We start from the raw sequence: 23609 nt of genomic DNA on the forward strand, positions 1-23609 counted from the left end.
AAATAGACATCACTTCAGAGCTCTTTGTTGATCTGACAGCTGGGATGGGCACCGTGTGTTATATGCATAGGCTAACAAGCTCACAGCGTTCTGTAGCTGTGTCTGTGTTGTTTTTAATTTAATGCAATATAACTCAAGCTTTCAGTGTAGATTATCTCAAATAAGGCTCTTGAAAGGGTTGCGTGTTCAGTTTTGGTTCACCTCTATGATGGAGTAAACTTCCAGGATTTTCCTGTCTGGAAAAAAAAATGCTGGATTTTTATTTTTACAGAAGAATTTCCTTAAACTAACATCATTTACAGATGTAAAAGTTTTCTCATGTTGTTCTACTGTGTAAAAGCTGATACAGTACTTACAATAGTCCGCTATTTCTTGCAAATAAATATTTTTGGAGCAGTTTTGTATTACTAGCTGGAAGTGGTCCTAAATGGAGCATTTCTAATAACTGTAGCACACAATACCATTACAGCATTTTTCAATAGAAGCAAAGCTGACTGTACCTGACAGGATAGTTTCCAGTGTCTTGCAGTGCTAGTTGCTGTGTGGTGTGGTCAGCTGGAAAACAGAGCATCGCATCAGTGTGTCATGTCACGGGTTCTTTCCCTATTTCCTTGGCCATAATGCCTCTGAGCTAACAAAAGCTAGTAGTCTTTTCAGGAGATTTAAGGACTTTGTGCACAAACTACAGTGAACAAAATCAAGCAAAAATGAAGCTGTGTTCTTATTTTATATACTGCTATGAAAACGCAGTTATTGAGAAGTGATTATTCTGGGTTTTTTTTCCCCTGAGCTTTTTTATTTTTCTTTCATGTGTTAACATTTTTCTTAAAATGAACAACTGCTCTGACATCTAGAAAAATACTTAAAGCATCTGATTTTCTGTTGGTGGAATGGACAAATTTGGAGAAGTTATTGAAACAGTACCCTGAGATAACAGGCAAGGTTGTTGTAGTGTCTATGTATTGTCTGGGAATTATTAATTGTACTTTCATCCATTTCTTTACTGAGTCTGATGTCTGTTTCTCATTTCTATAGGTTGTCTTGATCAATGCTATCAAGGATGTTGCAAAGGCCCTTTCTGACCTCATTGGTGCTACAAAGGGAGCTGCCAGTAAGCCAGCAGATGACCCATCCATGTACCAGCTGAAGGGGGCTGCCAAGGTATAAAAGCTTGTTCTTTCTTTTATTTGTAAGTATCTGGTACAGTCACACTTCCTAGACGGCTTAACTTTGGGTTTCAGCGATTCCTTGTTCCCCAGGGTGTTTCAGTAGCGTCCTGGGGTGTATATGAAAAGATATTGTTGCACTGCCATGAAGTTCTGTCAGTTTTTGAGGGCTTCAGAACTTTTGTGTTTTTGATGGAAGAACTGTAACCTTTCTAAACAGAAATGTGCATCTCTTGCAATCCCAGAAGGGACAGTTCTCATACCATTGCAGACTACAGTTTATCCAATAAAAACTGTTAACAAAGTCCTGGAATCTGAATGATGATATATACTTCAGATGATGTGATAACCTCCTTATTTAGACCTCGCAGCTTCGAGGAGTAGGGAACACAGCACCAAAGACCCTATGGTGAGACATTCTGCTTGTGAGAACTTATGATCCCTCTCTCCTAGATGTTTCCAGGAAGTACATAGACATGGTGGAATCTGAGTGCTTTTTGAATTTTTACATCTGTGATATTTTTGTGCTGTATCTTCCTTGCATCTGAGATATATTTTAACATTTTCCTCAGAAAGATCTTACAACTGTCTTACAAAATATTTCCAGCTGTGGAGATAGAGATGGTATTACTTCTGCTTCCATATTATGGGAGTGTTTTATAGCTTTTTGCTTGGCTACACAGCCTTCACTCTCATGTGCTTTCTTTACCTGTGAGACCTGTGCTTCTGTTCCTTTCAGAAAAGATGAGAACAGTACACTGTAGAGGCATGACTTGAAAATGTGACCCATCTAGTCAAGAAAAGTGGTTACTTGGCTCATCCTGCTCTGAAGAGCTATCTGTGTTTTAAATTCCAGTTGTTGAGAAGCTAGCCTTTCTGTTTCGTCTTAATTCCCAATTATTCAGATGTGTTGATTAGATATCATTTGTATGTCAGAGAACTGGGGCTTAAGGAAGATGGTGGCTGTTACATTATTCTGCATTTTGGCTATTGACTTTCTCATGGGAACAGCAAAAGCAGTATCATTCTGCACTGACATGCTATGTTTCTACAACATAGAGGGAGCTGTCATAAGGTAGGCAACAGGAGAGTCGGTATTTATCCCCATAACAAATACAGTTCATGAAGTTTTTAGGCCCCATTATTTATAATAAGACAACTAGATTAATTTGCTTTGATTCATACCATGCCATCTCTGTGAAGTGGGAGGAATGAATCGTGCTTTTTTTCTTCACCTCTCTGTTTTACAGGTGATGGTAACAAATGTCACGTCACTTTTGAAGACTGTTAAAGCAGTAGAAGATGAAGCAACTCGAGGGACAAGAGCTCTTGAGGCCACAATTGAATACATCAAACAGGAACTCACGGTAAAGAATAAAATAACTGTACTTGGCAGCTTTTGAAAGTAAACTCTTCACATCATGCTAGGCTGCATGGGGAATCCCCAAGCCCTGCAGTAAATTGGATGCAGTTTGATTACTTCCACCCATTGTATGTTATCTCTGAAAGTATAATTACGTGCCACTTTGAGATGTTAACAGTCCCCACTGTGAGATTTGAGATGCTACTGTCATGTAAAAACCTGGAAGCAGCTTTGTTGCTTAGACATTAAGCTTTCACTGCAGACTTTATTTTCTAAGTTAAACGCTGTTCACTTTTTAATGATCTTGGCTTTCAGAATGCCTCTTTACCATCAAAGCCTACGGTTTAATCTTATTTCAATCTTTCCTTTTATTAAGAAAGGATATTACCAGTGAGTAATGTCATCCACATATTGGACTAGACTATTTTTTAACATGGTTTCCATTTCTGGTGAGAAAAAGTGAAAAGTTGATTAACCAGGAGCGTGGGAAGACAAGGCTAATTGCTTGTCAAGGCATTTGGGTTCTGTAGCCACTAACATGCTTAAGATTAAGAGGCAGTCCCAAAGCACTGTTTGCAATGTGAGTAGTAGAGAAAACATCTCTTGAGTATTCTGAATTGCTGCTGCAGAGTAAAGGAATGGCAAGCAGGATGGAGTAAAACTTGGAAGTATGAAATATGAGCTCAAAGTGAGGTTACTGATCTTTTATTATCTATACCTTAAAATTGTTAATGTATTCCTCTATTCCTAAGTCTTGTGTATTGTTGTACAAGTTCTCATGCGGAATTGGATCTTTATGTGATTCCAAGAGACTGAGTGGAAAGTGAGAGAAAGTACAGTTTTTCTTTCCTCCACCTCCATTTTTTTTAAGAGACATGTGAATATTTTAGTGATGTACTTTGTCTGTCCTGCACGGTGCTGGTTCTGAGAACAAGGGCTCAGTAGTTGTTTCTCTGTGTTGTCTGTAGGTAAGCAGGCTTATCAGGACCAGGCTCACAGCGAATGAGAATGATATTGAAGTACTCTGAATATGTTTCTAATTTCCTGCTAATGGAAGTCTGCATCCAGTTGCTATCTTTCTCACGGTTTGAGTTGTTCTCATTTGATTTGATGGGTATCAAGCTTTCCTCCTGCTTTCACTTCAAGGTGTTTCAGTCAAATGAGGTTCCAGAAAAGACATCATCACCTGAAGAATCAATCCGGATGACGAAAGGAATCACCATGGCAACAGCCAAAGCTGTGGCAGCTGGGAACTCATGCAGACAGGAGGATGTGATTGCTACAGCAAATCTGAGCCGCAAAGCAGTAGCTGACATGCTAACAGCTTGTAAGGTAAAAGATTGCTTCCATGTCTAAGACTGATATATTTTTTCCCTCTCTTATTTTATTTTTCTCCCCCTCTGTGCATCTCAACTTACAGATTCTGTTCAGTTTTCTTTCTATTAGTATTTTAAGAAAATGCTAGTCTTCTAGATGAGAAAGTTAACAGTTATAATGATTATAAGGTGATGTGGTAGCATCTCTATCACAGGAATTTTCTGTGCTAAAAAGAAAAAAAAAACACCAATGCTCACTTCTATTTTTGTGAAAATGAGAGGTTCAACGTGACTTGAATTTTCATTGTTTTCAGGCTCTTATTTAACTGGAAGACAAGCAGTAAATACCTTGGTAGAATATAGGAATAATGCCATGGTCAGAAATATGACTCCAGTGCTCCTGGGAATCCACTGGTGAAAGGATGAAAGGAGCCTTTCATATCTACTCCTTTCTCCCTCAGCTAACAATATTGGTTTGCTCCATTTCTTTTGTGCTTTACAAAAATGTGTTTTACATTTACGCCAAAAATAGTGATATCCTGTTTTCTAAAATGTATGTAGACAACTTTCAAAAGCAGATCTGCAAAACTTAGGGAGAGGGGGAGAGGCTGTATATACGTTGTATAAATGACTTAATAGTCTTATTAGACTTAATAGACATTTCTCCTTTTTCTGATCATAAAAAGGATATAAGCATAAATTGAAAATGTTAGGATTATAAAGACCTTATGAAGCAACTCATTCCTTTTAGCCTACAGAAAGAAAAGTGCTTTTGTCTGTAAATTCTGTGTATTTACTTTGCCTTTGCATGTATGGAAACTGACAGGAAAATGGTAGTGCTCACTAACAAGTGGGAATTTTGTTAATTCATCACATCCCTACTGAAGTCAGCCCCAGATTACTTGTAGCCTAATTCTGGCCATATGTGCAAGGGTTTATTGTGGTGTTCTATTTTTTAATTATCATTATACAAACGTGCAGGTTATATAAGAACTTAAAATTAAATTTATACAAACTATCGAATGAAATTTTCTTATTCAACTTCATTTTGCTAGGGAGCTGTGAGTGTCTGACAGTTCTTAAATACTTCTCAAGCTTCAGATTTTGATTCTGCCCTCTGGACTTGCAAACCTGAGAAGCTTGCTGATACATTAATTTTCACAGTAAATTTAAACAATTACAGGAGAACTATTGCATGTTATGTCTTAGGCAGAATCCAGTTAATGGAAGCTTTTAGTGGAATGTATATCAGGAAAATACAACACAACAGTAAAAAACTGAAACTTAAGAGAAGTTGCACCTGTGTTACACTAGGGGGAGGAATTAGTCCCTGCAACAGGAACCTGATTTCCATCCTTATTTCGAACACTTCCATCTTTGGAGGTTTTCAAGACCCAACTAGGACAAGATCTAAGCAATCTGGTCTGAATTTAATGATGGCCCTGCAGAAGGAGATTGGGCTAAACTCAGAATTCCTTCCGACAGCAGTGATTTTGTGATTATGTGATTGTTTTGGTACAAATGGTCTGGGAGTTGTAGAATGAGAGGTAATGCCGCCTCAGTGTTTTGAAAGCATATATAGAGAAAATGAGGGTTGGTAGCAAAGAGAAGCCTTGGCATAAGGAAGTGTGTATTCTAGATCTTTGGAAACATTTTTCAGCTTAACATGCTTTGGCAGGCTTGGTGTGCACGTCTGGGAAAGTATGAATTCTGTTGAATCCTAACTGATCTAGTGAGATTTCTGTTGGTGTATCTCTACATACAAAAAATGTCCTTAGACTATTGCAAAATAAATGGTTTAAGATTCATTGAACCTCAGAGATGTTTCCAGAAGTATTCTGATGGCAGACTTGGTTGTATATGCAAAGCACAAAAGGAAGTTTATACTTAAATGCGCAAGATGCGTTTTAGGGTAAAATGGGAAAATCCCATCTTGTTAACTCCTTTCCCTTCATATAGTTTATTGACAAGATGAGGAGCTGATGGTGACAAATGAGAGCTGTTTCTGTGCTCTGCTGATCTTGTACTTCCCAGCAGAGGGGGCCCGCAGACAAGCTGCAGGCTCAGCTCACAAGAGCACTTGCTCTGAATGTGGAGAGATGCAGACAATACTCAAAATACGCAAGCAATGAGATAATCTCCATTCCTAATTAAGCTGCATGGGTGGATGGGGCTGTTCTGTGAGAGGAAATGTTAATTTTTAGTTTACTACTAAGTTTTACTTGTCATCAGTCAGCGCTTACCTTCAGTTAAAAGGTCCCCAGTGACATATAATTCTATTTTAGGAAATACAAGGCTTTTAGAAAACCCTGGGCCGATACTTGAACTCTGATTGGTAAGAAGTGTTCTGGATCCAGCCCAGTGCTTTGGAGTCTGAAAGAGATGACCATTTCTGTTTTATTTCCTTCACGACTGATGGCAGAGGCTCAAAATAAAATAGGGTTTTAGCACATATCTAACCTGAAAGATGTAAATATCCATTTTTGAGTTGCAAAACTACACATGATTTTAATTTTTGTTGATTCTAATAGACAGGAAGAGCCACAGTGGCACAAACCTTGTGCTGTAGGGCAGTGTGCATACCAGAGCTTAATCCATTCCCAAGATACTTTCTACATAAATATTTTCATTAAAATAAATCATAAATTCTCCTGTTTTCAGAGTGTTCTTCAGAGGATTCTCAATTTGTTTTTCACTGATGAAATAAGTGGTATGACTGTTGACAGCACCTAAGGAAGAATGCTAAGAAAGATTACTGATGAATTTGTGCTACTAATAAGAAATGAATTTTCCATGTTTTCCTCAGAACTGGCTGGCTTTCAAGTTCAGATGTCTTCTGCATTTTAGGAGAAATCTCTTCCTTTCTGTTTCCCTAACCTCCTTGAGTAGACATCTGCTTGCATGCTTTTGGGGTGCTAATGTTATTTTGCCTCCTCAGCAAGCATCATATCACCAGGAGGTGAGCGAAGAAGTTCGAGAGAGAGCCCTGCGCTTTGGAACAGAATGTACACTGGGATACCTGGAACTCCTGGAACATGTCCTCCTGGTAAGCAGGAGCCTGCATGCACACGTTGGACCTTCCCAAAAAGAATCGTCTCTCATTCTGTAGTAGCTGTTAGTAACTTATTTTGTGAGCAGTTTTGTTATTCAGGAAAAACAATCTAGAGCAAACTCAGCACTTCAGCTCAAACCACAATAGGATTGAATTCTGAAGCAGATGTGGAAGTAGGAAGGGTGCTGATCTAAAAATGGTCCTCAGAAAAGAAATCAAAGTAAGACATTTCAGTATTCTTTTAAGCCCACTCTTAGCGTTAGACATATTAAACAAACTCTAGTTCACCAGACCAAAGGCATTATGGAAATTTAATGAAAGCTCTTACGTGCCTTTTGGAGATTCCAGGAAAATAAGAGGCATTTACCAATGTCATCCCAAAATGTCATCCCACCTCACAGAGCTTTCCAGCTCTTACCAGATGTGACACACCCAAAGCTCTGAAAAAAATAAAAAATAAAAAAAAAATTGCCACTTAAATCCAAATACATGCATCCTGTATTCATTTGGTTTTTCTTGGCGATAAGTAATTATCAAATAACATATTGCCCTTCTGTTGCTATTACAACTGTAGAAAGCAATAATGTGTGTTAGAATAACAGTTTTTGAAATATTGAAGTTTCTGGAGATAATTTGAATCAGCTTCATGACCTGCTAGAGATTTCTTTTAAATGACTTCAAGCAGACATATTAAAATATCTAAAGCTGAAATTTGCGACTGTGGATTAGCAAATCCAAGCCTGGCTCACTGCTGAGAATGTGTCATGTCTAATCAGTTACATCAACTTGTTGAAGTATACAGAGCATAGACATGAAGCCACATTTATGTTTCTGCTTGCCACTAGCAATGAAAGTCATTCAGGAAAAATTGAATGAATTAATGTAATTCCTAGAGGCGCATAGCAGTAGGTAATTTAACATAAGATAGGTAATAATTTTTAGTTTTGAAGTACTTTAAGGAATATTTCAGATTTGGTCTTCTGTTCTCTGTCACAGTAACCTTTCAAACTATATACTAGAGTAGATCAAGGATTTCTGTCAATTTTTGCTTATTTTATTCCTGTTTGATTACTTTCCACGTTCTGTTCTGTTCTACAAGAGAAACAGGCCTTTCTTATCTTAAACCTCTTCAGTTTCTTTAGAAGAAAGCTCAGAATATTTTCCTCTCCTGAACTCTTGAAAACTTAGGAAACTCATATTTTTCTCTCAGCCAATTCCTGTAAAAAGTAAATCTTTTGAGTATCGTGTTTTAGAGTCATAGAGTCCTTTGAGTTTGAAGGAACCTCTGAAGGCCACCTAGTCCAACTCCCCTGCAGTGAATGTTTTGGGAACTTTCCAATGTTATCTGGAACCCTTACGCATTATTACATATTACCTTACCCTTATGTATTATTGTGTTTTATGTTTTTCTCTAGATCCTTCAAAAACCAACTCCAGAGCTAAAGCATCAGTTGGCTGCTTTTTCCAAGCGGGTTGCCAGTGCTGTTACAGAGCTTATTCAGTCAGCAGAAGCAATGAAGGGTGAGTTGGATAGTGTGGTTATGGGCACAACATGCTGTTTACTCCAGAAAACCAATTTTTTTGTTGTTGTTATGGGTTTTTTTTTCTACTTTAAACCAAAACCAGAAGTTAACACAAACTCTTCTTGCTTCATCCTAAGTGTCTTGGTAATGTCTAATTTCAGTCCTTTAATTTCTCTGCCAATATTCAATTGCAAACAAGTCAAGAACATTATTAATATGATCTTAGTTGTGATACTTCTGTGTAAGTCTACAATTAAAGAAGACAGTAACTTTTTTGTACATGCGTAGCAAGGAACAAATTTACTGCAGTCCAGAGTAAGTATAGCATACATGACAGTAAGTATAATGTACGTGACCTTCCAGTAAAGTTTTAATGATTAGTTTGCATTTCTTGCATAGCTTCTTGTATGTATAATCTGCACAGAAATGTCTGTGGCATTGGTAAGTGTGGCAATTTGGCCCTGTTATGCTTCATATATTCTGTTGTAAGTCATCAAGCATGTGGCATTTGAAAGCAGAACCGTCCAGCAGAGCGCTCAAGGGCCACAGGAGCAGAAAACAAAATGTAATAGAATTTTTCCTGAGCTGGGAGTTGGACTGTAATTGAACATCTCTCCCTACACTCTTATTCGTTCTGGCAACGTAAGTCCTTTGTGGTGGTAACTGCTTCATGACTTCAAATAAAAGGGGATGCCATCATCTGGCTAAATTAATACTCAGCTTCTAGTAATGGTGTAAACTTCTTGTATGTTGTGCATGTGGCCCTCTATGTGAGTCCATCCCAAAAGTATGTTAATGAGACAATGAGGCTTCAGAAACTGTGGTCTGGATGATTTCCTGAGCTCTTAAGAAACTGAGCAACTTGCAGACAAGCTTAAATTCAGCACTTGATAAACAGAAAATTCCACGGCTTAGTCAAAGCTCACTGTTCTTAGATTTGTGATATTTTCTCAGATACTGAGAAAATGATGTGTGCAAACTCTTAGGGTAACAATTTTAACATGATTCATTTTAAATGAGATGAATTATGTTTTCAGAGAAATAAAAAGGTAGGGAAATGCATAATATGCCTGATGATGGTGTATCAGACTGCTACTGTTAAAGCATATCTAATACAAGATTGACTTCATTGTACAGAAACGTTGGCAGCCTTCAGAAAGGCACACAGGCATTCTAATTTCATAGTTTGTGGAATGTTACAGAAAGGTACTTTGAATCAAACAGTGTAATCACATTTTTTTTCAATCCTGCTCCTCCAAACAGACTTCTACTAAGTTTGTCCTTGTACAGTCATTCTTTCCTAAGCTAGACCAGAGAATACTGCAGTTGTTTGTCTCATATTCTCTGCAATACATACTGTATGATTTCCTCATTTAACTCATGTTTGAATCAGTACACGTTCCTTGGAATGTGATGACTAAATAAAAGGTAAATCATAAGAAAACAGTGAGGAATTCCCACTTATGTTTTATTATTCCTCTTGGTCTTAATTCTGTTACTCTGTTCCATGTAATAATCCTCTCCATTAACCTTTTTTCCTCTCCAGGTAAATTTATTGAACAGTTTGCCCTTTTATGCATTTGGAAATTTCTGTTTTCATTTACTAATAAACCAAGTCAGTACTGTAATTTCCCTATTTTCCAACTGGTTTTTAAGAAGTCCTGTTGTCCTTAGATGTCTCCAAAGATATTTTCAGTAATTTCTGGATCTTTAATTCGTATTCGTTAAAATCAGATGACACTTGTTCTTTTTTTCTTTTTTTCTAATTCTTTTTTTTTTTATGTATTGCCCATAGGGATGTTTTTCTTCACTTTAACAGTTTCTTCAAAGCAAAAATGTGTTTTGGCAATTCCTAGGTAACTTAATGACACACAATAGAATTGTCTCCTAATTGATTTTGATTGTAAATATTTCACCTTTGTTAAATATCCTTTTTTTGGAGAGGAATCCTTAATTTTGCAAGTTTGGATTTGACTATTTCTTTATGCTGCCTCTAAGGAAAATGCCATTATTTTTTTCCCTGCTTCTGTGGCCAGTATTAGGGTTTCATAAAGAATTCTTTCATCTTGTACTCCAATTGAGCTGAGAAATTATCTCAGGTAATGTTCCGGTTTTTATACTTAATGTGTGTGTGTATATATACACATATACAGAGGGAGAGGGGGAATACTGGCAGCACAAGATGTAGCTCTCTTGGATTACAAAGCCTTGTATTTTAACTTTCTCCCAGCACATCATAAATCCAACTCATTTTGTAGTCTCCTGTGATTCTATCGTCCATAGCAGAAACTGCCTTACTTTATACTCAGGGTGAACCCATTAACATTCAAGGGTGTTTTGCATATTTTGCTTAGTGTTTGATGAATCAGAAATGGGTTATGCTATTCTTGATGCAGAGTGCCAGTATCTTTGTATCCATTCTTCTTTAATAAAGGTGAAGAGTTTGTTTGAAATTTGATTGTAAGGTTCACTCAAACTTTATCCAATTTCAGTAGTCTAACAAGTCCTTAAGAGGCTGAAAAAATAAAGCAAGCATTGTACTCTGTCTTCCTTTGTCTTCTGTATACTTCTTTCCATCCTTTTTTCGTAGAATCATAGAAAAATCTGAGTTGGAAGGGACCTATAAGATCATGTAGTTCCAACACCCCTGCTATAGGCAGGCACACCTCCCTCTGGCCCAGGTTACTCAGAGCCCCATCCAGCCTGGCCTCGAATGCTTCCAGGGAGGGGGCATCCACAGCCTCGCAGGGCAATATGTTCCAGTATCCCACCACCCTCATAGTAAGGAATCTCTTCCTAATATCTAGTCTAAATCTACCCTCATCCAATTTAAAACCATTTCCCCTCCTCCTGACACTACCTGCCGGTATAAAAAGTCCTCCCCAGCTTTCCTGTAGGCCCCTTGGGGTACTGGAAGGCCACTCTCCCCTTGCCAGTTCTGAACTCCGAAGTTTTCTTTCTGCTTTCCTTCTCTTCCCCCAAGCTGTTGTTACTTTTGGCTGTCTTGTTGTTTCCCTCTGTGAAGAACGTGGATGCTTTCTGTGTCTTGTCATCTGGAGAATAACGTTATGAAATAGAAAGTAATGGTGAACTGAGAACTTCCAAATATTTGAGATGATCTGGAGATCATCAAGCATTCACTCTGTAGGCCTATAGAATTTCTTATAGTAAAGAGAAATGCCAAAAACTCAACAACAGCAAAGGTGACCTTTGAATATGTTATAGAAACTGTTATTGGCCCTTTCTACAATGTGTTATAAACACACTGTCAAAAACCAGGCTTTCTTCATTCAGTACTAGCTTCATCTCTAACCAGTGCCAAACAAGACACTGAGAGTTCTGTGTCTGATCAGCTGTTGTCTGTAACATGTCATCTTTACCAGTCTGTTAGATTTCTCACCCTACCTTATGGATTTGGTCAAGGACTCAGTAAGAGCCCAGACAACTGGAAGCTGAGTGACAGTTTTATTCCCAATGTGATCACTGTTGCTTTTAGAAGCTGCTTTGATTATGCAGTTCTTAATTAAATTACTTTCATAATGGCATATTCCTGCTAAAAACTTATTTTGAACAATATTACACTCAGCATAAATTATAGCATTTTGTTCCATTATGTTATTAAAAGGAGCTTTCTACAGAATGCATTCTGCATTTGACACTTGAAATGTGGTTGTAAATCACCCTGTTTGAATGGCAGCTCACAGTGGCACTAAAGTTATTGTCTTCTCCATTAATTTCAGGGACAGAGTGGGTGGATCCAGAAGACCCAACAGTCATTGCAGAGACAGAGCTACTGGGGGCTGCAGCATCAATTGAGGCTGCAGCAAAGAAGTTAGAGCAGCTGAAACCAAGAGCCAAGCCAAAGGTGAGTGTCAGTCCCAATTGTTTCTTCTAAGGTAATCAAGTAGATGATGCATACAACCTACATGTTGTCTTGCTGTTTGTTACTGTCTCATGATAATGATATAAACAGTCAAAAATTTGCATCTGTCTCAGTGCCACTAGGTGCTGCACTAGGTGGGACTTACCTCTGAAGGAAAAGGTTAAATAGATGCTTTTCAGGGAGCAAATAAAATACAAGACGTGAGCAAGCAAAAGAAGAAAAGCCAAGTGTTAGAAATGCTTGTGTTTTATTATAATTACTGTTGATTATTTAGCTTTCTGTTTTCAAACTTATTTTGCTGATATGAGAAGTCATTCTCACTTGCTCCCCTGTGAGAACCTTTTGTTCTAATCTGAACGTGCGTAGTATAAAGGGAGAAAGCAGCAGCAATGACATAGAAAGGGTTGAGCAGAATGCAAGAGCTTCAGGATTTTCTGTGCTTAAAAGCATAACATTTTATTCCATGCTAGAAGAATAACCACTTTGGTATCAAATCCAATATGTTTTATGACTCCTTTTCTTCAATTTTCCTGGGGGAAAAAGAATTACAGTTCTCTATGAGAGCAGGCAGTGTTGCATGTTGCCACGTAATTTCAAACCAATCTGAGTATATTGCATAAAGTCAACTATCTTCATGAGTGGTACAGTGGGAATGTATGATCCAGCTGTTACTTATATCTGTATGCATGGTTCCTGTGACTGCATCACCAAGAATTGCTACCTTTTGCTTAGTGTGAAGTAAGAGACAGTCTTTAGAAAAAAAAATAACCATGTTGCATACAATTCTATCTTCTATCTAGCTTTAGCTTTGTAATTTAATTCAGGAAGGACTATGTCTGCTTTTCTGATTAAGCTGCTTTGTAGGTACAACACTGTTTTCTAAGGCTAATGAAAAATCTTTCTAAAAAGCAGGCCCTCAAGAGTTGTTTTGAGTTTTTGTTTTCAGCACAGAGTGGTATTCTGCCATTCAGGATCATCAGATGAAATAGTTCTTGGTAGCTTCACTCTTTGAGGACTTTTTTTTCCCCATTTGGTGACAGGAATAAATTAGCTCATGAAAAAGAAGTGCTCTTTGTCCTGCTTTTTTTTTTTTTTTGACAAGTGCATCCATTTTGTTTATAAAGAAAAAATGATTCCTCATAATGAGATTCTACAGAGCAGGGGACACAGGCTGAGTTTGAGAAGAAGAGTCCTCCATCACCTTTTCTATACTCTCACTGCACAATAGCATGTGTGTGTTGCCTGGTTACCATGGAACAGTTTCTTTCCAACATCTAAGTGACTCCAGGGTCATTGTAATTTTCTAGTGAATACAGAGCCCACACCTGCTCCTCATTTAACATGTTAATTTGAGTATCCAGTCTCTCTGATTTATTGGTCTGCTTATTTGTCATTTTCATGAAGTAAAATTCGTATTCAACTCTTCGTTTAATTTGGGGAATTAAACAACCCTTCCAATCTGTACTTAGATCTTTAATCCCTTTCACGATATAAATTGTAATGTACTTCAAAGGTATGAGAAGATTGCAGAGTGGCTCAGATACCAGCTTTCCTGTTGAAGAGTTAAATTTTGGACAAGAGCAGCGTTATCTAGTGTCTTCTGAGAGCAGGATTGCCTGCGTTGAGCAGCCTTTGTCTTTCTGGTGCTCAGCTCTTGGACAACATACATGGTGTTGTAGTGTGGATGCCAAGGGTAATAGGTAATAGGGTCAATACATTCAATTTTACTTGTGCTTAGTACACGAAATGCAGCAGTAATAGCTGTCTTCTACAGCACAGTGGAACAGATCACTGGTCCAGCTAGTCCAGTATCTTCCTTTGGGTGATAATCATCATCATCAAGTGAACTCACTGAGAAATCCTTCATTGATTATTTTAGAATAACCTGCCTGCAGGAAACCCACCATCTTCATTGTTAATTGGTGGCTTATTCTCTATTTTTGGTTGAGCTTCTTTTAGACTTGAAATTTTCATCTTTGTTTTTTCCAGTTTCTCTGTTATCTCTAAAGAGAACTTCAGTGGTTGTTGAAGGTAGGGTTTTTCTAATTTGTTCCACTATCTTAATTTTTTTTTGAACTTATATATTTTTTAACTCTTTTTTTTTTCCTTGTTTCCCCTTAGTATTTTTGCACCAGTTGTGCAATGCAACCACCTCTTCTTGCCCCTCATTCTGTAAATACAACCCTGGCTGTAAAATAACAGCCTCCCAAAAAATGTAATGTTTTGCAGGAGAAAACCATGTAATTAAAACTATATGCTTTGTTAATACAGCAGAAAGAACAGTTTAAGGAAAGTAGTGCTGTAGACAAGATACAACAGCAGAGAGCATTGCTGTATGTACACTGTTGCTGGTATGCTCTTCGTGCTTCTATGTAGGCATATGCCTTCAAACACAAGAGTCTTTAGTAGTCAATAAGAGTTCCCTGCTGCTAGCTTTCAGCAGATTGTCCTTTTTTTCCCCAAGACGAATCAAATCTGGATGTCTTTTTCTGCAGGACTCTGTGTGATATGTTTGATATATTAGGTTGTTATTTAATCCAACTATATATCAAACATATTCCTACAGTGTCCTGCCCTGTCTCCGGGGGTTTTAACATAGTAGAAGGCAATATGAAGGAGTACGTTCACTGTCAAGCAGGTTTAGAAGATTTCCTGCAGACTCATAATCAAATCTGATTTTAAATACATCCACAAAGTGCTCCTCCATCAGTAGATATGCTTTTTGAGAGACATACAAGTTGTGTAGGGCCTTTTATGGTAGTAAGCAGCAACTATGCCAAGAGCTGACTTTCACTGGAATGGTTATTGTGTTTTCCATGGCTCAGTGCACTAACTTATCCATATAGGTTTCTCTTTGTGGAATAGAAGATGAGAGCTGCTTCAAAAGAAAATGGTTTGTCTTTTGTAATTTTTTCTAATGTTTAGCAGTGTCATTGGGGTTTATTCATTCTCCTATTAACCCTGACTTTACTTATACCACCTCTAGTAATGGGGATTCTGTAGAAGGGGATTCTGTAGAAGGATGGTCAAAAGAAAGTACAGAGACAAATTATATCTTCTTTCATGGCATAATTGACATTTTTAGGATATTTTATACTACAGACTTTGTAGCTAGCCTACAATTTTGGCTTGTCTGCTCTGGTGACTGCATCTTCCAATCCACATACACCCATACATAGTCAATAATAGCTTATTAGTATAAGCTCATGGAAGAAACAGTGCTGGTCTTCATGGTGGCTAACTGAAGAAGGAAAATTTAATCACTGGTCTCACAGGTCTGATTTTCTAAAGAAGTACAAATAGCTCCCTAAAGTAACTAAAAATCTTACAAGGTGAATTTTTTCTGCTACCTGCCACGTCATTGTTCGTGACTTTGTTCTTGAAGGCTGTGAAGTGTTACAAGATGTGACAGCACTGTTGATGAGCATGAACCTATCATGACATAGTCTTTAATAATGAGAATAAGCAAAAAATTTCTTGTAGGACTCTTTACTGTGCTCAGTCTTGGACTTCTACATGTCCCTGTAGCTGAGGAATGTTTCTAGGTAGGTACAGGAAAGTAAACATACCCATGGTGCTGACTAAGCATTCTCTTTACTCAATTTCTAAACATGTGTCCATCCTTTAGATGTCGTACTTGAAAATGCTGAAGGAAAAGCTGAAGGGAAAGACTAGAAAATAAGACATTGTTAGAGAAAATGAAAACTCATCAGAAGTGCCACGGAAGTGTAGTTAAAGTCAGTTCAAAAATAAGTTCTCCATGTCAGAGATGGAATGTGAATAGATTTTCTTCCTTTTTTCCATAAGTAAAAGGACTTAGGAAATATAAGTGTTAGAGATTTGAGAAGCTCAGCATGATTACTGTTTAGGTATAATAATGGTTGTGATGTTATATTTGCAAGCATTGCATAACCAAAAGTGTAGGTGGAATGCGAGTTGTTCGTTTTACAGACGTACACTTCAGTTGATGCGATTAGCCCAACTGCAAGACAGATCTTTTCCTTTGCACTAGGTGGTTCTTCCTAAAGAAGTGATTTAAGGCACCAAGCAATTTCATCTGTATATGAGTTTTTAATTTTTGGATGGTTAAGATTTTCTGCTGTCCTTGGATGCTGCAGTTTCATCTCTTGTGCTTTGTTTTCATTTGTATGGTAGCAGTAATGTGAAATGCTGTAGGATTGAGCACTGCTTTATGATATTTCGTAATTAATTATAATTACTTACGTTTTTTAATAAATGACTAATATTTAATCAGATAGTAGCAGCTGGAGAACAAATCTTGCCTTAAAATATGCTTTTAGCCTTGCAAACAGGGTGCCCAATTTTCTAACTCAAACACATAGCTCTTATTCCTAATGTTATTACTTGACACAAGAATGTGGGGGTTGCATAAATTGGAAAAAACCTCTATGTCAAAAGCTTCATGTGCCCCAAGGTGGTCTGTTGTGGTATCATATCCAGCAGTCCTGCTGTGTTGGATTCTGGTAGGCTTGTGATTTATTCACAGTCAAGAAATTACACTAGTTTATTTCATATCAATATTAAATAAAAAAAAACCCAGTTGTAACCATTTATCTGTCTATTTTGTTAACTGTTTAGGAACTAGTATGCATACTTAAGTGGGTAAAAGATTTTAGTATGTGTCTAAATGGTTAGAAAGTCAAGTAAGTTGTCTTATAGATCATCGAATTTGCCTTTGAAAAGTTAGCAAACTTTCTTGGAAGATGTGATATGTTTATTTACACATCCTTGCAGAGAGATTTTTGGATGATTCAAGCATTCCAGACAGACTTTTGAAACTTCCAAGACAACTGAACCAGACTGCTGCACAGTGCTGCTTTCTCTGTGTACTAACAGCTCTTGGCAAGAGCTGCTAAGCCTGCTCACTTGCTTGATATCCATTACATTTCTTAGTACAGGTGTAAAAGACAATATACACCTACCAGTCTTCTTTTTTAATGCCTCATGACTTTAAGTATTTAGAAAACACTCCATCTAATTTAGTGATTCTGGAAGCCAGTACTGTAGCACCATAAAGATAATTTTGCTATGTAAAGGCAAGAATTTCAGACTTGCCATTTTTCTGAATGTAGTTTTGAGTATACCCAACGAAGTGTAATTTATTAGAGAATTGAAGGCAATTCTTGATATATCTTCTGTGATATTCAATTTCACATGGACCAACTGCAGCTGCAACTTAAATACTAAGTTCACTTATGTTGATTCCTAGCTGTAGACCATGTGGAATTCCTTTGCAGGAAATGATGTACCTCTTTCTGAATCTACTCCTGTGTTTCATGTTTTTGCCACTGCTTGCGTATGTCCTTGGTCTTGAAAATGCAACTGTTTTCTCATGGATATTGTGTGACATAGTTTTCTTCTTGGTTATAGCAAGCAGATGAGACTCTGGATTTTGAAGAACAGATCCTGGAAGCAGCTAAATCCATTGCAGCTGCTACCAGCGCCCTTGTGAAGTCAGCTTCAGCAGCACAGAGAGAACTGGTGGCACAGGGAAAGGTGGGTGGAAAGGAAACTTGCAACAGGAAAAGCATCAAAGTGGATCTAGTCTCCTAGCAGTTCTGTTTAATCCAGAAGGAAAGGAGCTTAGGAGTGAGTAATGAAAACTGCTTAAAAACAAAAACAAAAAAAAACACCATCACTTTATCTGTTAGAGGAAAGCTGTAGTTTACTATTATAATAAAAGCACACTTGTCAAATTTAGTGTCATAATAGCAGATCTGTTCAGCCTGTTTTACTTACTATATAGCCATTTTGCTTGCTGAAAGGTCACGCATTTTTGAAGTGAATGGCTTTAACTGTTAGTTGCTTGTCTTGGAGAATCTACTCTCTTGAGCCAGCAAATAGTGCTGTGATCTGTAAAGGTAGGAATTGGCCCCAACTAAAATGAAAACTTAATGAAAAAAGGAAATCCAAACTTCAGAATTGTTTAAGCAAGTTCCTTTCATTATGGTACACAAATAAATAAGGCCATTAAGATAAGTCTGATACAGTGAAGCCCAACCCCATGTTCTTTCTCTCTTTTTACTGATTACTAGCTTAGTGATAATTGTCATTTTTGGGTATCCTCAGACAGCTGTGGTGGCGTGTACCTCCATAGAGGTACAGCCAACTGTACAGGAAATTGGCTGCTACAGTGTTTGACTAAATTCTTGCCCACAGTGAATGGCCTCAGGGTGTCAGGTGGGAGGATTTTATTGCTGGTACTGGGGGAAGCGTTTTGCTTTTGCAAAACATACAGACTCTTGATACAGACTCTCTGTACGTTTTGCAAAACGTACAGATATTTGATCTGTTCAGTATCCAGTGCTTCAGTACTACACAGTAAATGGTAATTACTGTTGGCTTTGGTTTCTCACTGACCTTTTAACTGGTCTGGAAGTAGGAAATATGGTTATATGTGAACGAGGCATGCTCTTATCCCTCATAAATTTCACATTACTTGGTGGTGGGAATTTATTTTTTTTTATTTCACCTGAAGTGGAAAGAAAATTGTTTCTAGTTTGTTGCCAGCACTACTGATGTTATGGACTCTTCAGTGGATAAACTAAGAAGAAAAATGGAATGCTTTCCTCAAATATCATTATTAAGCATGAAGGCAGTTAAGAGGGCATCCCTGTGGAGCTTTCTGTTTTGTACCTTTCCATAATGCCAGAGTCAGAAGAGATTCAGGAGTAATGTAAATCTGAATGTGTTGTAGGAACAGAAATAACTTGTATTAAAGGTCAGTTAATTGTGATCTACTGTTGAGTGTTGCTTATGCCAAAGTCTCTAGTGCAACAGATATTACTCTGGGATTTCTAAACGTGGTTCAAGGGAGGGGCAATTCTAGCTGAAAGCACACTTGCTGACTACTATGTGGACTTTGTGTCATGTACTGTGCACTGTCACAGCTGCAGGTGTTCTCCTTTTATCTAGTCTTGTTGCATGCCTAAATCTAAGGCAAAACAATTGTGTTTCCTGTTTCGTTGTAAGCCATCTCTGAACTGTTTTTCCAGGTTGGAGCAATCCCTGCAAATGCAGCTGATGATGGACAGTGGTCTCAGGGACTTATTTCCGCTGTGAGTAACTACTTCTCCTTTGTGTTAGCTTCCCTGATATTTTGATTCTAACACCTTCTCTGAAGAAACAGTATCCTATGAGAATGTGCAGTGACTTTCTTTGCTGACTCCTAGGCCCGAATGGTGGCAGCTGCAACCAGCAATCTTTGTGAAGCAGCTAATGCTTCAGTACAAGGCCACGCAAGCGAGGAGAAACTCATCTCATCTGCAAAACAAGTCGCAGCTTCTACAGCACAATTGCTCGTGGCTTGCAAAGTGAAGGCTGATCATGACTCTGAGGCCATGAGGAGGCTACAGGTACTTGTACTCTTTATTGCCAAAAACTCATAGTAGTGCAATGTAAACACTGTTTTAGTACTGCATGAACAAATCCAAAACTCAGGACAAATCCAAAAATCCAGGACCCGCCTGGATGCCTACCTGTGCAACCTGGGCTGGGAGCTGCTTTGGCCGGGGTTGGACTTTATGATCTCTGGAGGTCCCTTCCAACCTCTACATTTCTGTGATTCTGTGATCCACGTGGTCAATCTCAGGAATACGGTAGCTGAGGATGTTTACTGTTGTGTGGACTGCTGTGACAACTGAATATAGCGAGGTTTTTCTGCTTTTATTCTGCATGCAGTTAGACTCCTTGCTAACAGCTTGCAACAAATGAAGCATACTTTAGTTGGTTGCACATTAATATATTTTCTGACCTCTGCAAGATTATATGCAATAAAGTGGTCATTTCATAAATAAAGGGTTGAGTCAGTTTTCCTCTGCTTCTAGGAGGCAAGAGACATCAATTGTAGATAGAACATTTCTAAATAGAGAATCGTTGTCAGACACAAAACAAAAATCTGTTTGCTTTTACAGGAAGTGGTGGCGTGCTAATGTTAACCTTGGAGATGAGATGGTTTTAGTACTATAATGTGAATTCATATGGACTGACTTTTGTCGTGAATCTCTGGCAGAGCTATCAGGAGCTGGTAGATAGTACTGACTGTAATTCAATCTTCATTTTAGTATCCAAACTTTGAGATAAATCTGAATGAATTTTAAATGCAGAACAAAGAACACAAAGCAGAACAGAATCATGTATTAGAGACTGTTTTCTCAGCTCTGTCAGGAATTCATGGTACTCAGTCACTGTAGGCAAATATTATTAAATAGACATGGAATGTGAGAAGTTGGAAGGGAATGTGAAAAGGATAGAAGTTCAAGTACTGACTGAAAATGATCTTTGCCACTTTATCAAGCATTGCATTTGTCCCAAAATGAATAATGAAGGAAAAAGCAGTTTGCACTTGGAAATAGTGTCCTTTATCATAGCTAAACCATTTAGTTGATACCTATCAGGTATTTTTACTGATGAATTTGACAAATCTGCTGTTATTTTTTCAGCTGGCTTTTGCCCTTAGTGCAAATGTTTTCATACAGTCTAGTCAATAGGTTAGGTTTGAATGTATTATTTTTCTCTTTCCTATCCCTACAAAGAACAGCAATGCTTGTAAGGAGACATTTGTACTGCATTTTCCCATGAATGCTGATTTGGAAAGCACTGTTACAGTATCCTTTCTAAAACTTAATGAAACAAATGGAAATGTTTCCATTCTGTTTGGACCAGGTCTGGGCTAGGCAAAGCAAATTTCTGACTATTTGTTCTGTAGTAGTTTCAGGTTGGAAAAGGCCTATTCTCTTTCACTGCCTGTCACAGCACTGCAGGTACCTGCCTTTCCTCTTTATGCTGTGATGGCATTAATGTATTGGTGTCACTGACTGATCTACTCTTAGATGTTAAGACTCAAGGTGAGGTGCTGCCCTACTGGCTCAATTCAAAACTTCATTAAGCCCAATCGGTGACCAACAGTAACCACAAATAAATGCTCAGAGAAGAGTAAGAACAGGTTAGGAGTGTGTGATACTGCTCTCTTCTGTGTTCTTGGTTTCCAAGCTTTGTCAGCTCAGGAACTGTCCAAGACTGATTGAGATTCTGTATGTTACATCATCCTCAGTGGTTTCTCTCCTGTTAAATTTATCAAGCCCACCTTAACCCTGTGAAAACTTTTAGAGTCTAATCAACACTTGTTGGACAAATGATTAAGCTAGAACAGCTTTACCTATGTCTGCTGCTAGTTTCTATCTATGCAGCAGGAGTAGCTGAATGACTCTTGTAGCACACAGCTGTCAAACTTAGTTTATAGGCCAATAACTTCTCAGTCCAGGGATTCTGGTGGGGCAGTAGAAGATTCACATCCTTCCCTCCATATTGAAATCAGATGCTCTTTAGAGTACTCAGTACAAATTTATGCTGTACAGGATTACAGAAGCCAGTTTGTGTAGCTGTAAATTGATGTCTGTTTGTCCTGGGCACATTACTGCTGGAGTCTAGGTAATATGTTCCTTCTTCTATCTCAAGTAATATCTTCACAGGTGTTCCTTTTGCTCAGGAGATGGAAATATCTTTGAATGGTGACCTGTCCCATTCAGTGAAGTTGTTTCTTTGCTGAAGCACTTGAAATACATTTAGGGATCCACCTCTTGGTGTTTCTATGTACAACACATAGCTCAGTCTCTCAGAATGAGCAATCCATGGTATCTCTCAACTCTAAATCTACATCAACGCAGAGATTTCTTGCCTCTGTTCTAATATTGATGTTAGGGTGGTGGGAAGAAGGATTCCAGTAAGAGACAGGGAGGTAGTATAGATCAAATCTTTGAAATATAAAATATCAGGCATAACTTATAGGGACAAGTTTAAAGGACTGCCAATGGTATGTGGAAGATTTCATTTACGCTTCTTTGTGTAGCTCCATCTTTTAGCTGTATTAAGGAAGACTGACTTCAACCAAAGCACTGATTTTTGAAGATTATTTTGTTTTTCATGGAAACAAACAAAGAAGCCAACCAGCTTCTTGTGTAGTCACAGGAGATGCTTTAGTTTTGGTGCTCAGAACTGATGTTACAGTTATGCAATTTTGTTATTACTGAATTTCTTTTGTCTTTTCCCAAGGCTGCAGGAAATGCTGTCAAGCGAGCATCAGACAATCTTGTCAGGGCAGCCCAAAAAGCAGCGTTTGGAAAAGCAGAAGATGATGATGTTGTAGTCAAAACGAAGTTTGTGGGTGGCATTGCTCAGGTTGGTACAATCACAAAAAAACAGCAGAGAAAAACTGTCTCATGGGGAAGTGGCATAGTGTTACAGTGTCCATATGCTGTATGGCAGACTAGACAAAGCTACCTGGAAATCTGAGTTGCATGATGGCTCACTGATAGGTAACCCCTGACACAACAGCAGAGTGAAATAGTATATTACGACTACATCTCTTCACTGAGCTTTTACTATAATAGCAGCTGCAATAGTCCAATATCTTTTTTTTCCTCAATTAAATTAGTGGTTCTTCTCAAACCTCTATCAGGCACTTGAAATATCCCCTAGTCTTAATGGAGCACCAGTTTTGCATATGTGCCATCATCAAAGACAAAGATAGTAAGAGATGAGAACTGATTAAATTTCATTACATAATTTCATTATGTTCTTGTTGGAACCTGGAAAACATTTGAGCAATTCCTACTGAAGTCATTGAAACTTCTCCGGAAAATGCTTAACATCATTGTGAAATTGATGTCATAGAAAAATTGTTTTACAGACTGCACTCCTTTCTGTCATAATTAATTTTCTTTTTCTAGATCATTGCGGCCCAAGAAGAAATGCTGAAGAAGGAAAGAGAGCTGGAAGAGGCAAGGAAAAAGCTAGCTCAGATCCGCCAACAGCAATACAAATTTCTCCCCACAGAGCTGAGAGAAGATGAGGGTTAGCCTGCTGAGATTTTCTTCTTGCCTTTTTCCTTTATTCCTTTTTTTTTTTTTTTTCCTTTTAAAGATATAAGCTAAGGGGGGACAGTATAGTGAGAAGTGGTCTGACAACATTCTGGTATGTCAAGCACTTACGTAAATAAACTGCCTGTCACAGCTTTGGATGAACAGAGAGCAACAACCACTTGTTCTTTGTCATCTGATCAGCTGGGGTGCATTCTGTGATAATCAAAGTACAGTATTAAATTCATTCCTGTTCCTTCCTGGACTTACATCTCAGGAGAGAATCTTTCTCTTTTTACTGAATATTCTGAATCAGTATTATTGTCACTTTCTTGATGCTTGACACATCTATTGTTCCTTGACTTGATATAAAACATCCATAATGTTAGTAGGAAAACAGTCAAGAAATCATGCCTGTGATAGACATCA

At 38.0% G+C, this 23609-nt stretch overlaps 1 protein-coding gene across 2 annotated transcripts in view; it reads left to right on the forward strand.

Moving 5' to 3' along the window:
* TLN2 (talin 2) overlaps window positions 1-23345 on the forward strand; it is a 170438-nt gene extending 147093 nt beyond the window's left edge. For both annotated transcript variants that reach the window (XM_065733533.1, XM_065733532.1), the window contains 11 exons: window positions 1036-1161; window positions 2417-2533; window positions 3676-3861; window positions 6784-6891; window positions 8313-8418; window positions 12161-12285; window positions 17695-17820; window positions 19320-19382; window positions 19497-19679; window positions 22375-22500; window positions 23052-23345. In XM_065733533.1, the coding sequence (XP_065589605.1) occupies window positions 1036-1161; window positions 2417-2533; window positions 3676-3861; window positions 6784-6891; window positions 8313-8418; window positions 12161-12285; window positions 17695-17820; window positions 19320-19382; window positions 19497-19679; window positions 22375-22500; window positions 23052-23180 (1395 nt within the window). In that variant the 3' untranslated portion in view covers window positions 23181-23345. The remainder of the gene's footprint in view (window positions 1-1035; window positions 1162-2416; window positions 2534-3675; window positions 3862-6783; window positions 6892-8312; window positions 8419-12160; window positions 12286-17694; window positions 17821-19319; window positions 19383-19496; window positions 19680-22374; window positions 22501-23051) is intronic.
* Window positions 23346-23609: the final 264 nt, after the last annotated feature.

This window comes from Cyrtonyx montezumae, unplaced genomic scaffold (assembly GCF_038088225.1).
Source record: "Cyrtonyx montezumae isolate F1298 unplaced genomic scaffold, pur_monq_1.0 scaffold_17, whole genome shotgun sequence".
Taxonomy (NCBI): Eukaryota; Metazoa; Chordata; class Aves; order Galliformes; family Odontophoridae; genus Cyrtonyx; species Cyrtonyx montezumae.